Source organism: Panthera pardus, unplaced genomic scaffold, assembly GCF_024362965.1.
Source record: "Panthera pardus isolate Hobbes unplaced genomic scaffold, ASM2436296v1 HiC_scaffold_18, whole genome shotgun sequence".
Lineage (NCBI taxonomy): Eukaryota > Metazoa > Chordata > Mammalia > Carnivora > Felidae > Panthera > Panthera pardus.
Window position 1 is genome coordinate 11,643,614 of NW_026526743.1, and position 19,511 is coordinate 11,663,124.

At 45.2% G+C, this 19,511-nt stretch overlaps 1 protein-coding gene across 1 annotated transcript; it reads left to right on the plus strand.

Annotated features, from left to right (window-relative positions):
* The first annotated feature begins 1,292 nt into the window (after positions 1 to 1,292).
* On the plus strand, positions 1,293 to 10,969 carry LOC109260991 (zinc finger protein 211-like). Its single transcript, XM_019439491.2, has 3 exons — positions 1,293 to 1,542; positions 5,507 to 5,633; positions 6,927 to 10,969. Exons 1-3 carry the CDS (start codon positions 1,510 to 1,512, stop codon positions 8,408 to 8,410), a joined length of 1,644 nt encoding a protein of 547 aa, XP_019295036.1. The 5' UTR covers positions 1,293 to 1,509; the 3' UTR covers positions 8,411 to 10,969.
* The last annotated feature ends 8,542 nt before the right edge of the window (positions 10,970 to 19,511 follow it).

The following is a 19,511-nucleotide window of genomic DNA, read 5'->3' on the forward strand; positions in this document are numbered from 1 at the left end:
GCCACCACCCCTAATTACTACATAGTCATTGGTTAAAAACTTTTTGTAATTTGCATTTTGCAGCTATGATTCTGAGATAATACCAAATCCCCATACAGAACAATCTCTGCAAGAGAAATGATAATCACTTCCCAACAACGAGGTGAAATCATGGTTTTAAGTACCCAGGTACCTCATGGTGGAGAACAGCCTTTGCCTACATGCTCCATCTTTGAGCACTGCAGCCACTGTCCCCTCCCAAAATAACATTTATTACATTGTCCTCTTTTGAAGATGCTAGATTCCTAAAAGGAACTGGGTTTATGCCAGGATATGAAGATATTAAATGGATAAAAGTATTGTTCAATGAATTGGACACAAAAAAATTAATGATCAGACTAGGGAGGTGTTTTCTATGGATGCATTAAAAACAAAAAACCAAACCAAACCAAACCAAAACAAAACAAAAAACTCTTATTTCAGGGCGCCTGGGTGGCTGATTCCGTTGAGCAACAGTCTCTTGATTTTGGCTCAGGTCATGACCTCATGGTTGTTCAGTGGATCCTGTGTGGGACTCCCTGCTGAGTGTGGAGCCTGCTTAAGGTTCTCTCTCTCTCTCTCTCTCTCTCTCTCTCTCTGCACCTCCCCTGCTCACTCCCGCTCAAGCTCGCTCTCTCTCTCTCTCTCTCTCTCTCTCTCTCAAAACAAACAAAAAAAATCTCTTACTTCACAGTGGCCTCACATCCATCCTGTGTCTTCTCTGTCATTGCCCTATACGGAACATTTTTACCTTGTCCATGACCAAACATACAGATTGACAAAACTGTCTGTAATGGTTCCGGGTGTAAGTATTTGACTTGTAGGACGATAAGGTTTACTAGGTTCTGCTTCCAGCGACGTATTTTGTATCTAACTGACTCTAGGGAATATTATGTGCATTTGGATCTGTAGCCTTTGGGAACATATGAAATATCGTTTTTAGTTTTGGGACCATGCTGAGCATCAGGGAATCTGAAATAACGTCTCCAAACACTTGAGTGATCAGTTGCAGACGTCACTCTCCAGAAATCTGGGTATGGACCCTTTAAGAAGAAGCGGAGCCCCTCTGGCCTGGGACGTAAGCCCCCGATTTCCTGAGCCCTCGAAGGGGAGCCGCCTTTCCTCTGGGAGGTCCATAGGAGTGTTTTAATCCTGGCGCTGGGTGCCTGTGAACTACATTACCCAGAAGAGCGCGCGTCGATGGACGGCATCTCTGACCAATGAAGACAGAAAAGAGAGTCGTTTCTCGGTGTGCGCCTAACGTCGGGGCGGGACTTCTGGTTTCATCCCCCTGGCGGTATTTTTGCCTCTTTTCATTAGTCTTCACCCGCTAATGTTCGGGACCGAGGCGACTAACTGACAAAGCCCGAGGAGAAGCGGTGTCCCCGCCTCGCAGACGGCTCCACGAGTCGGCGACGCCGTCTGGGCTACCCCGTTCCGGGGTCGGGATAAGGACCGCGGGCCCGGGTGTCCGTTCTCCCAGGGGGTCCGATGGCGGCGGCCGCGCGCAGGGACCCGACTGAGGTAAACGCGCGGCCCCAAGGGCCCTCCCCGCCCTCCCCCACCCAGACCCTCGAGGCCCGAGCGCGGGGCGTCTGCTCGCGTCCCTGCGGCCCAGGTCCCGGTGTCCAGGCCGGGGAGGCGCTCGCGGGTGGGTACCCCGTATCTGAGCGCCGGCATGACGGGGTGCGGGAGCGGGCTGCAGAGGAGGGGTGGGATGGTGCAGGGCTGCAGGGGGGCCTCAAGGGGGTGGAATCGGGGATGTGGGGTCCGCCTTCTGCTCTCTGGGAACAGAGGGTGTGCGGCGGGGTCACGGGGGTACTGGCGGTCTGGAGGGTTGTCCCTTCATGTGAGGATTCTAGACGCCAAGGAGAGTTCTGGCCAAAGGAGGGACACAATCTCCGTTTGGGATCTAAAAGTTTCCCAAAGGCGGTTCAAAGGAAGAGCGGGCCGGACGGGAGTGATGAGGACATTGAGGCATCGGGAGGTTGGATCTTAGTTCAGGAGACACAGCTGGCAAGAGGGGACACAGCATTGAGGCACAGACTTTAGACAGCCAGCATGAAGTCAGTCGCCTCCAGGGCCAGGGTGTACGGGAAGTGTGAGCCCGTCGAACCCAGCCGTGGATTCTATTTTTCTATATTTCTATTTCCTCTATTTCCAGCCTCTCTGCACAGTTTCCCGTTGCGGCAGAAGCGCTGTGGACCTTACGCAGGTCATTGGGGGGTATTTCAGCCCTTCGCTGGCCCTGACCCCCCACCTCCATATTCTCTGGATGTGGTGTCCTGGGGCTCTCAAGTGTCATTCCCCCCAGGCTTGGGTCTGGGGGCCCTGGGGAAACCCCCAGCAGAGGATCCTAAGTCCTTGTTGGCCTTTATGTAGAAGCATTTCCATCTGTGGCAACTGACCTAAACAGGTGTGGAGAGTTCTGCCAGGAACCGGTTCTAAGATATGCAGGTGCTTAGGGGTCTAACCGGCTGAGGGTGTTCAGAAAACCACAGCTGTCCTTCTATGTGGGAACAGGAGCAGGGGGACAGGAGTCACGGCTGGAACAACGGAGAAGTTGGGTGTATATTCTGGAGGTGATGAGGAGGTGTGAATCAGAGGCAGAAAGCGATCTTTTTTTTTTTTTTTTAATAAAGTGGATGTTTATTTATTTATTTATTTATTTTTTTTTTATAATTTTTTTTTAACGTTTATTTATTTTTGAGACAGAGAGAGACAGAGCATGAATGGGGGAGGGGCAGAGAGGGAGACACAGAATCGGAAGCAGGCTCCAGGCTCTGAGCCATCAGCCCAGAGCCCGTCGCGGGGCTCGCACTCACGGACCGCGAGATCGTGACCTGAGCTGAAGTCGGACGCTTAACCGACTGAGCCACCCAGGCGCCCCAGAAAGCGATCTTAATAAGGCCTTCCCAGACTCCATCTGGCTGCAGAGTGGAGAGCAGACTGTGGGACCGAAGCAGCAGGAGGGAAGATGGGGCTGCAGGATATGCCAACGTCCAGGCGAAGGTTAACGGACCAGGGTTGTGGCTTAGGAAAAGTGGTTGGACTCTGGATGCATGTTTGAAAAGGGGCAACTGAATTCTCTAATGAGGGAGAAGGAGTGAAATACAGGACTCGGGGATGACCCCAGTGTTTTAGGCCTTAGCAGCTGTAGGAGTGGAAGGTCCATGGTCTAAGATGAAGAATGCAGCAGAAGTAATATTCGCTACGGGGAGGGGAGTATCAGGAAGTATTTGATTTAGGTATGTTGAGAGTCTAGGGTGTTTCAGAGCCCACCGAATGGATGCATGATGTGGGCAGATGTGTGCATAGGTCTAAAAATCAGGGGAGTGTTCAGGATGGAGGCATCCAAAATGAGGTGGGTACAGGTGTGTGAGCCATGGTCACTTTTTTTTTTTTTTTTTTTTTTAATGTTTATTTATTTTTGAGACAGAGAGAGACAGAGCATGAACGGGGGAAGGTCAGAGAGAGGGAGACACAGAATCTGAAACAGGCTCCAGGCTCTGAGCTGTCAGCACAGAGCCCGACGCGGGGCTCGAACTCACAGACCGTGAGATCATGACCTGAGCCGAAGTCGGCTGCTTAACCGACTGAGCCACCCAGGCGCCCCCATGGTCACGTTTAAGGGGAGTGATCTTCGGTCGACCTGGGTGGGTCAGTCGGTTGAGCGTCCAACTCTTGATTTCAGCTCAGGTCATGGTCTCAGGGTCATGGGATCGAGCCCCCTGTTGGGCTCTGTGCTGGGTGTGGAGCCTGCTTAGGGTTCTCCCTCTCTCTCTCTCTCTCTCTCTCTCTCTCTCTCTCTCTCTCTCTGCCCCTGCCCCCCTCGTGCACATGCACGCATATGCCCCCCCCCCTCAAAAAATAAGAAATAAAAGGACGGGTAATCTTTAGGTTATGACTGTAAAGCTGCTTGGGGACCAGGTAGAGGAGGGTGGGGGCCATGGGTGAGTCTCTTGCTTGGGTACCTGGGCGATAGGTTAAGGCTTCACAAACACAAATGAGGCAGGTAAGTGGTCCTGAGAGCAGGACATGCCGGGGACAGATAGTCTGGCAGGTGGCTAAGGCTTCCAAGGCAATGGTGGACATGAGGTGGATGCAGAGACAAGGGATAGATAAGCGAGGCAAGATGTCACGCAGACTAGAGCAGGTGTTCATTCACCACTCTGTGCACTCACCAGGATTTGGTGAGGACTTTGTTGGGGCCTGGGGTGCTTCATTCAGCCCGGAGGATAAGGTCAAGGGCAAATGTGGTCATTTGTGAGAGTCAGTAAGGTGGGCCACTGATGGAGCTGGGCTTTGGATGAGGGTTAGGCGGACCCAGGAAGGTTGTGGTTGCTTTGGGGACAGGAAGTGCAGCACCTAGTGGAATAGGGCTGCGGGTATCTGAGATCCCCAAGTCTGAGGCCAGGAACAGACCCAAGCAGTGAAGCCGTCATAGGAGGATGAGGGCCTGTGACTTTGTGCGAGTCCTGGGAAGTCAATAGCAGTATTCAGTCCTGTCTGAATTTGCAGAGCATCCCGTGGATGCCGTCGTCGGTTGTGGTGCAAGGCCTGAATCTAGGATCCAATACTGTGTGCTGCACCCATGTCCGGGAACCGTGGGGGCCTCAGACGGTCAGCGTGCTGCTTCCCCTCCCCACTCTGCTCCCACAAGTAAGATCTCCCAACCAAACAGCGTTTTTATCGAGGGATCAGGAGCAGTTCCTGTGTAGCCCTCTAGTTGGTTTCAGTTCCCTACCTGCCTGTGGAGTCACAAATCAGTCAGTGACCTCTTCCCACAGGAAACAGGGGCCCCTCTTTCTACTGCTGTAACAAAGCTTGGATCTCACAACCACTGGCTGTTGGCTCTTTCCCAGAGTGCAGCCCCCGTGTGGCCCTGTGTCGCGTGTGGCGTCCCCCTCTCCCAGAGTGTGACTGTATATGGTTAGAAAACTGTAGATGTCATCTCTCCGGTGGTAGGCGCCCTGTGTTTGCCATCCCCATAACCCTAGCACACAACCCCACTCTCACCAGTGGGGTGAGGAAGAGGTGGTGGAGATACCGTAATACACAGTAGTGAGGCCAAAGAGATGCGTAAGGTGTGTGGGGCAGCAAGCTGGTGGTGGCCGTGTCTGGGAATGTGAGGGATGTGCAGCCTCGAGAGTGATGTGTACTTGCAGAGCGTGTATGCCTGGTGCCCCAGGGCCCTGGTATTGAGAATTACGTGATTTGTCCGTATCAGGGGACTGCTTAGCAGAAATGAGTGAATGCTTCTGTGCCAGACCCTTGTTTGCTACTTTTTTATCCTCATCTGCTCATCACCGGTGCCTGTAATCACTGGGCCTGTGAGGAGACAGTGGCACCAGCGGTGCTGGGGCCTGGCTTCTCTTCTGTGTTGGACGCTCGGGAGGAAGATGGGTGAGGGGTAGATGTGTAGGGGATGGATTGCCATCTTGCGGGGAGAGGCTGTTCATGGTTTCATCTGTCTCCATCTTGCCAGGGCACTGTGACCTTTGAGGATGTGGCCGTGTACTTCTCCGGGGAGGAATGGGGTCTCCTTGAGGAGGCTCAGAGACGCCTGTACCAGGATGTGATGCTGGAGAACTTGGCACTTGTAACCTCCCTGGGTAAGGTCTGCACACCCACCTCTGCCCTGAGCTAGCCTCTCCCTTTCCCTTTTTCCCCCAAGGGCAGGTCTGCCCTCTCATCAGGACCATGACCGCCGCTTCCTTCCCCACTTTCTTGAGTAGGCAGTGTGGTTGGCTGGGCTGAGGTATGTGCACTGCCTGCTCCTTGAGCAGCCCCAACACCTGCTACTGCTAAGCCTCTCAGGGAAAGAACTAGGGTCAGGAGTGTTCCAGTCACTTTGCTTGCCCTCTCCCTGCCAGGTGACTCTTCTAGTTACAAAGCACCTGAGAATCCCAGGTTCTGCTTTTTTCTTCTGGCTAACATTTCCTCATTCCTGCTTGGGCCAGAGGTTGCCATCACTGACCTCATCACTGTTACGTAGACCACGGTCTGTTCTTGCAGGACCCTCCTTGGAGGTTCTCTTTATGATACTTAACTTTTCTTTCCCTTGTGCTGCTGTGCACTGAGCTGTGCTTGGTCAGTGCTGGCTGCTCACCTCCTGTCTTCCCCTCAGTACTTGCATCATCCAGGTGCCACATAGTTGCCCATCTTAGGGGCGGGGGAGGGGTGGGAGAGCCTGCTGTGGTTCACAGAAGAGATATGAACCCAACTAAAGCAGGATGGGCTCAGAGGGAGCCTGGCTCTGAACAGTGACACACCTGGGAAAGGGCAGGACCCCAGGGCTGTGTACATGTCATACCAGAAACTTATTCCGTGGGACTGGTCTTTCGTTGGTAATGACAGTGGCACCCACACTTCATATGTGCCTTTCCTTCCCCATTCTTCACACTGAGGTGACTGGTCAACTGCTACTCAACACTATATTCTTGCTTCCCACCCTGGGCTCATCTGTACCTCTCTGGACTCCTCATCTTGACCGGTTTTGTCACTGCTCTATTTGGGGTGCTCTCCATATCGGTTCCTGTGTACCGTGTCCTGAGGTGCACATAGATTCTTCAACAGCCCTTGCATACCAGCTTCTCTTTCACTGTTGAATTTTCCTGGGCCTGAACACACCCTTTTGCCCAGCAGACTAGGTCCTGTTGAAAGTTATTTGTAGACCCTGCCTGTCCTCAGTGTTGTTTATTTCACCTCATGAGGCCCCCCACCCCCATTTTGTGATCATAAGTGGCCCGGTACTGCTAAGCGGCCTCATCCTCAGCCTGAACTTGAACCTCTTGTCCTATAAGCAATCTCACGGACTCGTGTCTGGGTTTGTTAGACACACACATGTGTGGGGCTGCCCACCCACAAAAGTCACTGTGCGCTTCACCAGCATTTCCTGCTTTCAGGTTGTCAGCATGGAGCAGAGAATGAAGAGGCACCTTCTGAGCAGAGCGTTTCTGTAGAAGGAGTGTCACATGTCAGGACTCCCAAGGCAGGTCTTTCTCCCCAGAAGGCCAGCCCCTGTGAGGTGTGTGCTCCAGTCTTGAAAGACAGTTTCCAGTTGGCTGAGCACCAGGAAACCCGGTTCGATGAGAAATTGTACACTGGTGGGACACATGGGAAAAGAGTCTATTTCAGCGGAAACCTTCAGCAGCAGCAGAAGGAGCACACTGGAGATCAGCCCTTCAGAAGCAGCGCGAGTGGAGCTTCGGTGGCAAAGAGCTGCAGACGGCATGTGTCAGGGAAGCCCTTCATCTGTGGGGAGACTGAGAAGGACTTCCTGGTCAGCTCGGGATTCCTCCAGCAACAGGCCACACACACTGGGGAGAAGTCAAACAATGGAACTGAGTGTGGGGCAGCCTTCCACAAGGGAAAAACTCAACACCACTGGGGAGACTGCACAGAAGCTCTCAGCAACCAACACACATTTGTTCATCACCAGAGAGTCCTCCCCGGGGAAAGATGTTACATGTGCAGTGAGTGTGGGAAATCTTTTAGCCATAACTCTAGCCTCATTAAACACCAGAGAGTTCACACCGGAGAAAGGCCTTATGCGTGTGGGGAATGTGGGAAATCCTTTAGCCAAAGCTCCAACCTCTTTCAACATCGGAGAGTTCACACTGGAGAAAGGCCCTATGAGTGCAGTGAATGTGGGAAATCTTTTAGCCAAAGTTACAGCCTGAATAACCATCGGAAAGTTCATACCGGAGAAAGGCCTTTTGAGTGTGGAGAATGTGGCAAATCATTTAGTCAAAGATCCAACCTCATTCAGCATCGGAGAATTCACACTGGAGAAAAGCCTTATGAGTGCAGTGAATGTGGGAAGTCCTTTAATCAAAGCTCTGCACTCCTGCAACACCATACTGTTCACACTGGAGAAAGACCCTATGAGTGCAGTGAATGTGGGAAATCCTTTACCTACAGTTCCAGTCTCTTAAAACACCAGAAAGTCCACACTGGATCAAAGCCTTATGAGTGTAGTGAATGTAGGAAATCTTTTAGCCAGAATTGCAGCCTTGTTCTACATCTGAGAGTTCACACTGGAGAAAGGCCTTATGAGTGCAGCAAATGTGGGAAATCTTTTAGCCAAAGCTCTGCGCTCCTTAAACACCAGAGAGTTCACACTGGAGAAAGGCCATATGAGTGCCGTGAATGTGGGAAGTCCTTTAGGCGAAGCTCCAACTTCAGTGACCATCGAAGGGTTCACACTGGAGAAAGGCCATATAAGTGCAACCAGTGTGAGAAATCCTTTAGTAAAAGCTCTGGCCTCACTCGACACCAGAGAGTTCATACTGGATTGGGCCTTATGAGTGTCTTGAATGAGAAAGCCATTAGCCAAAGGCCTTACCTCATTGATTACCACAAAGTGCACATGGCAAAAACAACTTAGTTGTGTAGCAAATGTGTTTCCTTGTTCAGTGTAACAGCACTCAAGGCAATCTCTTTTGAGGGTGCCATCTGCCTGTTGAGCCTCATGCATCCAGACATCAGAATAAATGGCAGGTATGTGGGAGCTGCATTGCATGTTTCAGCGTAGGCCTGTGTCGGGTTTTTATTACTGTTGATTCTGTAGCAGCAGCCATTCACCTCTGCCACATGGCAGGTGCCACACGTGTATCATTTCTCCATCTTGACATGTTCAGAGAAGTAAACCTTCCTGTTTTCCCATTTGTGGTAAATATGTGAGAAGCCCAAATACTCATTCCTTTCTGTCTGATGACCCAGTTGTGGTCCAGAGGACTCCATCTGACTTTCCAAGTCACTTTTTTAGGGATGTTGTTGGTCTGGGGACTCTTGTGGAATTTTTAGCCTCCAAGTCACCAACCCAGGAACAGCCTGCCTCCGTCATTCTGGTTTGTGCTATAACAAAGGCCTTATTGTTTGAGTCGCCTTTATCTTGAGGGTTAGACTCACTCTTATGGGGTGGTTTCAGAACAGTGAAATGTTTGTGCACTTCAGGGGGATGGGATGATGGTAGTCCTCTCTCTAGTTTGGTCCTTGTTTGCATTGCTGCCCAAGGCCTGTAAGGAAATTATGTCAGGTTTTGTGGCTGAATTGTAGCCTAGATACAGGACATTTTGTGGTGTTGGAGCTCACCCTGAAGAGGGGGCAGTTGTGACAACCTCTGGTACTTCTTGGAACCACATAAAATTGTTCTCTGCTTTGCAGGGGATACTGTATCGTGCTCAGCACTGGTGCAGGAACTCTGTACCCAGGTCCTGCAAACGAGTGATGTACCCTGATGTCCAGAATTCTGTGTGGTAGTGTCACTGGCTGAAAGACTATGGGGAAATTATCATTGTATACAAACAGTGGGTAAATAGAAGAGTGCAAGAGACTGCAACATCTGGTTGGAATGAGCCTCTTTTAAAAGGGCACCTGCCATTGTTCCAGGGGCGCCTGGGTGGCTCAGTCAGTTAAGCGTCTGACTCTTGATTTCGGCTCAGGTCATGATTTCATGGTTCATGAGATTGAGCCCCGTGTCAGGCTGTGTGCTGACAGCAGGGAGCCTGCTTGGGATTCTCTCTCTCTCTCTCTCTCTTTCTCTCAAAAACAAAAACAAAAAGATGAAAAAATAAAAGGGTGCCTGCCATCATTCCAGTTGGTAAGGCTGTGAAGGATGAACAGGAACAGAAATTCTCAGATCCTCCCTGGGTAGGAGCACCTGGGTGGCTGAGTCAGTTAAGCGTCCAACTCTTGGTTTCTGCTTAGGTCATGATCTCGTGGTTCGTGGGTTCAAGCTCTGCACTGGGCTCTGTGTTGCTGGTGCAGAGCCTGTTTGAGATTCTCTCTCCTCTCTCTCTCTCTGCCCTTCTGTGCCCTCTCAAAATAGATAAACTTAAAAAAAAAAATTCTCAGATCCTCCTGAACTATGAGTCTTGTGTAGCTGAGGGCCTTGTCAGAAAATAATCTAATGGTTTTACAGATTCCTGTAGTTTGTCTGCATTGTTCACCTTAAGGCCATTGCTGCACAGGAGGGAAAACAAGAATAGAAAGAAGGAAGATCTCAGTCCAGCATTGTGGGCTTTGGTACCCAGCCTGCATTCCCGATCACTCAGGTGGAAATGGCTTTCATTGCTCACTTATATATGTTGCCACTGAGGCAAGGTGCTGATCCCAAGGCATTACAAGGGATATGATGGGGTCAATATAGGTTGGCCAAATTTTATTTTTGGAAAACAGAAAGAAATTTTTTTATTATACTGTTAATGCCTTTTAGGTATGGTTAATAAACAATTGTCCATATTTAAAGTGTACCATTTGGTAAGTTTTGATATTCATATAAACCCATGAAACCATCATCACAATCATAACATTGTACATATGCATCACTCCATATTCATTCATGTCCTTTAATTATCTCTCTCTCTCCTCCAGGCAAACATTGGTTTTTACTTTCTTTTACAATAGATTCATTTGTATTTTCTGTATTTTATGTGATTGAGAATAAAATGTTTAAATTTTTCCCTCTGGGTGTCCTCATTTGGTATATTTATTTTGAGATTTGTCAGTGGGTCTGTGTAATTAGTTTTTTCTTTTAAGGGTCAAGAAATGTAATGTTCAGTGGACAAACCACTATTTCTTTATTCATTCATCTGTTTTAGATATTTGAGTTGTTTCCAGTTTTTGGCTTTATCGGTTGTTATAGACATTTGTTTGATTCTTACAGTTATGATTCTTTATACAGTATGTTTCATTTCTCTTGTGATAACACCTCAGAATGCAATGTGTGAGTTACAGGGCTGTGATTTTGGGGCTGTTAAATGTGGTCATTCTCAGGAGAACTCCTAAGTGTTAGCTCCCGATGAAAAGATGTGTTAGTTATGGGCTGAATTGTATGCTCCAAAGTTCATGTTGAAGTCCTAACTTCCAATACCTCAGAATGTCATTGTATGTGGAAATAGGTCTTTTAAAAAAAGGTAAAATAAAGGCAATACGTGGACACTAATTCAGTGTGATGGTGTCATTAAGACTGGTGTAATTAGTACACAGGGGGAATACCATGTGAAGACACGGAGAAAATGCCACCTCTAAGCTAAGGAGAGAGGTCTCAGGAGAAATCAGTGCTGCTGACACCTTGATCTCAGATATCTAGCCTCCAGATTTGTGAAAAAATACATTTCTATTGTTTGAGCCACTCAGTCTGAAGTAATGTGTTATGGAGGCTTTAGAAAAGTCTTAGGGGTCCATCAGCATCTCAGAAGGAAAGGGTCTGCAGGTCTTTGCCCTAAGGACAGAGGGAGGAGGTGGATTAGGATCCTTAGAGTAGTTGGAACCAGAGGGAGGGGTGTGCTTGGGTTGGAACTAGGCCAGGAAGCAAGGAGGGTGCCGGGGGCCAGACTTCCTGAGACGCTGTGCCATGGGCTGCGAATTCCTCCATCCCCACCTTTCACTGGAGGTCATAAAGAGAAACTTTCTGTCCAGCCTCCCCCTAGGTTCAGTTTCCAGCCAGGTAAAATGGGGACAGTGAGCAGACCTGCCTCAGGGGCTATTTGAGGATGTAGAGAACTCCTGGCCTAGGGAAGGGGATCAGATGGAGAATCTGTTAGAGTGATGACTGTCCTAAGGGGTGGGGAGCAGAGGCAACAGTGCCTTTGGAGAGAGGGGCAGCAGACCACTGCGGGAGAAAGTTGGGCAATTTATAACTGAGGGGCTTTGCAGGGGCTGAGGTTGAGGTGAAGGAGTAGGTGAGGTTCCCACCTGGCTCTCCTTGAAGCTCTGATCCCTACTAGATGGTCCTAAGCCACTGGGGACAAATAGGGACATGCAAACATCACCGTGGGGTCCTAGATAAGTGGTAGCCACACCTGAAGGGCCCTTTCAACACCTTCAAGTGGATTTTAGTCAGCTTCTGCCCTCTGTGGGACTTGAATATGTTTTAGTTATTCTGTCTATTTGCAGCGTGGGTTAAAGCATTTCTTTGCTGAAAAGCGGATAGATTTTGTTTCCAACCCTGGGTTATCCCAATGTTTACATCTACATCAGATGATCATGTCACACACTTTACAAGAACCATTATAAAAGAACTCTGTAAGGCATCAACCCTGACTCAGAAACAACAGTCTTTATCACTCACAATCTGGAAAAGTTAAAGGACCACTAGCATTGTTAACGTCAGCAAAACTTTCAGAACCTTTGAGCTCCCTTGCCAAAGGTATTCCCTGTAGCCCTTATGGCCATGTAGTCTGCTCACCCACTTATCTCCCTATGAATTACTAACTAGAAGACCCATATGTCTAGGGATTTCACTTCCATCACTGGTTGCCGCTCTGCTATTTGCAGACACGGCAAAATATTACCAGGGACTCAGGTACTATATCCAGTCTTATCACCAACTCATTAAGGCCACCATCTGAAGATATGTTTTAAACAGCTTTTTCATGATCTTCACTAATAGATTCCATCTATTGGAATAGACCTCAGAGAGTAACAGTTCTTGAATCTCATTGGAAGGAACCTATCAGGTGCTGTTAGCAACAAATACAGCAATTAGAGGTGATTGGATGGCTCAGTCCATTAAGCATCTGACTCTTGGTTTCAGTTCATGATCTTACAGTTTGTGGGTTCAAGCCCCGGGTCGGGCTCCATGCTGACAGCATAGTGCCTGCTTGGGATTCTCTCTCCCTCTCTTTCTGCCCTTCCCATACACACACACATGCACGTTCTCTCTCTTTCTCTCTCAAATAAATAAACTTAAAAAAAAAAAAAGAGCAGTGAAACTCCAGGGAGTCACCCTGGTTTAAGTTTCACAACTAAAGAAGAAATCCAGAATTCCACACAATTGGAAGGCTACTACAATCTGCGACCTCAAACAGGATTTTAAGCTGATCTTCAGAAGCAGACAGGTGACCCAAGACCTTCAGAGCAAATAAATGACATCTTCCACTCAAGACCTCAGAGCAAGATATCTGCCAAATTCCTGTTTTGTTTTTTTTAATCTGCTTGCCTATAATTGTTCCACTTCTCATTTTCTACAGACCCTTGTTGTCACCACCATTAATGGCCCTTTTACTCATTTCTTCCTTCCTATTATAAGCGTTAGGCCACAACATACTCATTCTAACACCGATAATAGATTATCCCTAAAAGTAGCTACTGTCCTCAGTTTTACTGCTGGATTTGGCATTCATCACCATCCCACCATGATAAAACCTCTGGGGCATGCTGAAGTCTTACCTTTTTAGACTGTAAGGCTTTACAACTCCTCTGCCTGCCTTTGAGAATATGCCAAAATGTGAGTGGTGTCTGACAACCTTGTTGCAGCAAGATCTGAATAGACGACCTTTGAGTATTCTCATTTGGCTGGTCTTCATCTATTTCCACAGCTCTTAGGATGTCTTCTTTAAACTGCTGTGTTTTAAATTGATTTGAAATAATTTTGTGTGATTTTACAAGGATTTATTAGTTCTAGTGTTAAGTTTACTTGTTGCATTTCATTTCCCATCTTAGGTTATTGACATTACAGCAATTGATGGATTTGCCTAAGAAGATACCCATATCTAAACATCTCTCAGGGAAGCAAGTTCCAATCTAAATCACTTTAGAGCCTCTCCATATCAAGTATAGAAAGAGGGTCATTGGTAAATCAGAACTGTACTTCCTTTTTGTCCTGCAAATAAACAGTATTGCAGGGTCCCCTTAAGAACTCTGGCATTGGGTAATTTATGATAAGCTTAAAACTTCCTCACTGGTGAATCCTTCTTAACCCTGTCCCTCCTTGCCCTATTTTTAGCCCTTCTTTCCTTTCTTTTCCTTCCCTCCACAGTATTCTGAGTTGGCTGAAATGCCTTTATATCCCTGGAGTTTGTAACTTCCTTGTAGAGGAGAGACGTTTCTGGAAAATGGACATTCGACCTGGTTGTGTTGAAATCTGTGGCATTGGCAAAGACTTCCCAAATCCCAGATGGGAAAAGAAAAGTTTCTAAGTCATTTATTCTTCTCCTGTGTAAACATTCTCCAGGAATCAGACTATCTTTTGATTGAGCCAAGAGATGCAAAAACTGGTTGGAAAGAGTCCAGTAGACCTGAGTTAAAAATATTTCAAGATTAATGAAATTTTATTGTTTAAAAAACAAAAGAACTGAAAATGTTTTGAAACCTTTACAAAGGATACTTGATAATGTAAGAGAAAATTATTGTGCAAATGTAGCATAAAGGAAAGATAAATATTAATCTTCTAATGTTTTGAAAATGGTTGGCTCTTTATATTACTAAACATAACCATGCTCAAAGCAGCTTTTAAAAAAAAATTGCTAAATTGTGATTTTGAATAATGACCTTGATCCCTAGGTTACCAAATAAGAAACAGGAGACCCTCAGAGCCTTTGTATAATATCAAGTGATTTTATACATTGGTTAATGTATGTAGATGTTTACAAATTATATATTTTTAAAAGTTCAGGGGCGCCTGGGTGGCTCAGTCAGTTAAGCGACCAACTTCGGCTCAGGTCATGATCTCACAGTTCCTAAGTTCGAGCCCTGCGTCGGGCTCTGTGCTGACAGCTCAGAGCCTGGAGTCTGCTTTCAATTCTGGGTCTCCCCCTCTCTCTGCACCTCCCCTGCTCGTGCTCTGTCTCTCTCTGTCTCTCAAAAAATAAATAAATGTTAAAAAAAATTTTTTTAAAGTTCATATATCCATATCAATTTGACTTTTTGAATCAATTAAACTGATTTAAAATTTTTATTTTTAGAAAAGGAACTACATGGGGCGCCTAGATGGCTCAGTCAGTTAAGCATCCGACTTTGGCTTGGGTCATGATCTCACGGTTCATGAATTCAAGCCCCCCATTGGGCTCTGTGCTGACAATGGAGCTTGCTTGGGGTTCTCTCTCTCATTCTCTCTGCTTCTCCCCCATGTTCTCTCTCTTTAAAAATAAATAAACTTAAAAAAAAAGAAAAGGAACTACATCTTTTCACTGATTTTTACCAGGTAAAAAGTGTCACTGTATTGCAATCTATAATAAGATAAAGTTTAATTCCTAATGATTGCAAATATATAAATTACATCCACTGGGTTTAGGAGTCAATAAGTTATCATTCTCACAAAGTATTCTATCCTTCCAGTTCAGTGTCTGCAGATGAAGTATACTTCATTCTGTTCAGGCTTTTCTGTTTCCTGAATGGAAAACATGGAAAACATTTCCTCACATGGATTCCCAGGACCATTCCTGGTCAGACACTCCTGGAATACTCTTCCCAACACTCTACACTTAGTAAATCACTGCATAATAATCATTCCAGTCATAAAAATATATCCCCAAGGAATGTTTCCTTGAGCCCTCAGACTAAGTCAAGTACACTGGTTGTACTTTATCACATTCACCTAGTTGACCTTCCAGCATTCATAGTAATTTAAATTTTGTATTGATGTATGCGTATAGACTGTGTACTAGCTAAACTATCTTTTTTGTTTGTTTTATTTTTTTTTAATTTACATCCAAATTAGTTAGCATATAGTGCTATAATAATTTCAGGAGTACATTCCAGTGATTCATCCCCTATGTATAATACTCAGTGCTCATCCCAACAAGTGTCCTCCCTAAGGCCCTTACCCATTTAGCCAATCCCCCACTGAAAACCCCTCCAGCAACCCTCACTTTGTTCTCTGTATTTAAGAGTCTCTTATGTTTTGTCCCCCTCCCTGTTTTCATATTATTTTTGCTTCGCTTCCCTTATGTTCATCTGTTTTGTATCTTAAATTCCTCATATGAGTGAAGTCATATGACATTGTCTTTCTCTAATTTCGTTAGCATAATACCCTCTATTCCATCCATGTAGTTGCAAATGGCAAGCTTTCATTCCTTTCGATTGCCAAGTAATACTCCATTGTGTGTGTGTGTGTGTGTGTGTGTGTGTGTGTGTGTATATATATATATATATATATATACCACATCTTCTTTATCCATTCATCCATTGATGGACATTTGGGCTCTTTCCATACTTTGGCTATTGTTGATAGTGATGCTATAAACCATGGAGTGTATGTGCCCCTTCCAAACAGCACACCTGTATCCCGTGGATAAATGCCTAGTACAGCAATTGCTGGGTCATAGGGTAGTTCTATTTTTAGTTTTTTGAGGAACCTCCATACTGTTTTGCAGAGTGGCTGCACCCGTTTGCATTCCCACCAGCAGTGCAAAAGAGATCCTCTCTCTCTGCATCCTCACCAACATCTGTTGTTGCCTGAGTTGTTAATGTTAGCCATTCTGACAGGTGTGAGGTGATATCTCACTGTGGTTTTGATTTGTATTTCCCTGATGATGAGTAATGTTGAGCATTTTTTCATGTGTCGGTTGGCCATATGGATGTCTTCTTTGGAGAAGTGTCTATTCATGTCTTTAGCCCATTTCGTCACTGGATTACTTGGTTTTTGGGTATTGAGTTTGATAAATTCTTTATAGATTTTGGATACTAACCCTTTACCTGATACGCCATTTGTAAATATCTTCTCCCATTCTATTGGTTGCCTTTTAGTTTTGCTGATTGTTTCCTTCACTGTGCAGACGCTTTTTGTCTTGATGAGGTCCTAATAGTTAATTTTTGCTTTTGTTTCCCTTGTCTCAGGAAATGTGTTGAGTAAGAAGTTGCTGCAGCCGAGGTCATTGAGGTTGTTGCCTGTTTTCTCCTCTAGGATTTTGATGGCTTCCTGTCTTCCATTTAGGTCTTTCATCCATTTTGAGTTTATTTTTGTGTATGGTGTAAGAAAGTGGTCCAGGTTCATTCTTCTGCATGTCGCTGTCCAGTTTTCCCAGCACCACTTGCTGAAGGGACTGTCTTTATTCCACTGGATATTCTTTCCTGTTTTGTCAAAGATGAGTTGGCCATATGTCTGTGGGTCCATTTCTGGGTTCTCTATTCTGTTCCACTGATCTGAGTGTCTGTTCTTGTGCCAGTACCATACCGTCTTGATGATTACAGCTTTGTAGTATAGCTTGAAGTCCAGGTCTGTGATGCCTCCTGCTTTGGTTTTCTTTTTCAAGATTGCTTTGGCTATTTGGGGTCATTTCTGGTTCTATACAAATTTTCAGATTATTTGTTCTAGCTCTGTAAAGAATGCTGGTGTTATTTTGATAGGGAGTGCATTGAATATGTAGATTGCTTTGGGTAGTATCAGCATTTTAACAATATTTGTTCTTCCCATCCATGAGGATGGGATATTTTTCCATTTTTTTGTGTCTTCTTCAATTTCTTTCATAAGTTTCTGTAGTTTTCAGTATATAGATTTTTCACCTCTTTGGTTAGGTTCACTCCTAGGTATTTTATGGTTTTTGGTGCAATTGTAAATGCGATCAATTCCTTGATTTCTTTTTCTGTTGCTTCATTACTGGTGTATAGGAATGCAACTGATTTCTGTGCATTGACTTGATATCCTGTGACTTTGCTGAGTTCATGGATCAGTTCTAGGAGTTGTTTGGGATGAATGTTTTGGGTTTTCCATGTAAAGTATCATGTTGTCTGCAAAGAGTCAAAGTTTGCCTTTCAACTTGACAATTTGGATGCCTTTTATTCCCTTGTGTTCTCTGATTGCTGAAGCTAGGACTTCCAATACTATGTTAAACAACAGTGGTGAGAGTGGACATCCCTGTCGTCTTCCTGAACTAGGAGGAAAGCTCTCAGTTTTTCCCCCTTGAGGATGATATGAGCGGTGGGTTTTTCATATATGGCTTTTATCATCTTGAGATACGATCCTTCTATGCCTACTTTCTTGAGGGCTTTTAATCAAAAACGATGCTGAAATGATTTCTCTCATCTATTGAGAGGATCTTGTGATTCTTTTCCTTTCTTTTATTGATGTGATGTATCACATTGATTATTTTATGGATATTGAACCAACCCTGCATCCTGGGTATAAATCTCACTTGGTCGTGGTGAATAATTCTTTTAATGTATTGTTGGATTCGGTTGGCTAGTATCTTGTTGAGGATTTTTACATCCATGTTCATCAGGGAAGTTGGTCTGTAGTTCTCTTTTTCAGTGGGGTCTTTGTCTAGTTTTGGAATCAAGGTTAGGCTGGCCTCATAGAATGAGTTTGGAAGTTTTCCTTCCATTTCTATTTTTTGGAACAGCTTCAAAACATAGGTGTTAGATCTTCTTTAAATGTTTGGTAGAATTCCCCCAGAAAGCCATCCAACCCTGGATTCTTGTTTCTTGGGAGATTTTTTCATTACTAATTTGATTTCTTTACTGGTTATGGATCTGTTCAAATTTTCTATGTCTTATTGTTTCAGTTCTGGTAGTTTATATGTTTCTAGGAATTTGTCCATTTCTTCCAGATTGCCCAATTTATTGGCATGTAATTGCTCATAATATTCTCTTATTATTGTTTGTATTTCTGCAGTGTTGGTTGTGATCTCTCCACTTTCATTCTTGATTTTATTTATTTGGGTCCTTTCCTTCTTCTTTTTGATCAAACTGGCTAGGGGGGTTATCAAGTTTGTTAATTCTTTCAAAGAACCAGCTCCTGGTTTCATTGATATGTCATACCATTCTTGTTTTTGTTTGTTCGTTTGTTTGTTTGCTTGCTTGCTTGCTTATTTTCGATCGCATTGATTTCTGCTCTAATCTTTATTATTTCCTGTCTTCTGCTGGTTTGGGTTTTATTTGCTGTTTTTTTCCAGTTCTTTAAGATGTAAGGTTGGGTTGTGTATCTGAGATCTTTTTTCTTTGTTTAGGAAGGCCTGGATTGCTATATACTTCTGTCTTATGACTGCCTTTGCTGTGTCCCAGAGGTTTGGGGCTGTGGTGTTATCATTTTCATTAGCTTCCATGGACTTTTTAATTTCCTCTTTAGCTCTTGGTTAGCCCATTCATTTTCTAATAGGATGTTCCTTAGTCTCCAAGTATTTGTTATCTTTGCAAAGTTTTTCTTCTGGTTAATTCTGAGTTTCATAGCATTGTGGTCTGAAAACATGCACGGTATGATCTCATTCTTTTTGTACTTGTTGAGGGCCACTCACTCAATTTGTGTCCCACTATGTGATCTGTTCTGGAGAATGTTCCATATGCATTGAGAAGAAAGTGTATTCTGCTGCTTTAGGATGAAATGTTCTGAATGTATCTATTAAGTCCATCCAGTCCAGTGTGTCACTCAAGGCCATTGTTTCCTTGTCGATTTTCTGTTTAGATGATCTGTCTATTGCTGTAAGTGGGGTGGTGAAGTCCCCCACTATCATGATATTATTGTCAATGAGTTTCTGTATGTTTGTGATTAATTGATTTATATATTTGGGTGTTTACACGTTTGGAGCATAAATGTTTACAGTTGTTAGATCCTTTTGGTGGATAGACCCCTTAAGTGTGATATAATGCCATTCTTCATCTCTTGTTACAATCTATATTTTAACATCTAGATTGTCTGATATGTCTACTCCAGCTTTCTTTGATGACTATTAGCATGATAGATGGTCCTCCATCCCCTTACTTTCAATCTGAAGGTGTCTTTAGGTCTAAAATAGGTCTCTTGTAAACAGCATATAGCTGGGTCTTGTTTT

What these genes read in the sequence shown, in the direction of transcription:
- LOC109260991 (XM_019439491.2), top strand. Translation starts at nt 1,510, where the DNA reads ATGGCGGCGGCCGCGCGCAGGGACCCGACTGAG. An exon ending in CGCGCAGGGACCCGACTGAG is followed by an intron (nt 1,543 to 5,506) that starts GTAAACGCGCGG and finishes CCATCTTGCCAG; the next exon opens with GGCACTGTGACCTTTGAGGA. An exon ending in GGCACTTGTAACCTCCCTGG is followed by an intron (nt 5,634 to 6,926) that starts GTAAGGTCTGCA and finishes TCCTGCTTTCAG; the next exon opens with GTTGTCAGCATGGAGCAGAG.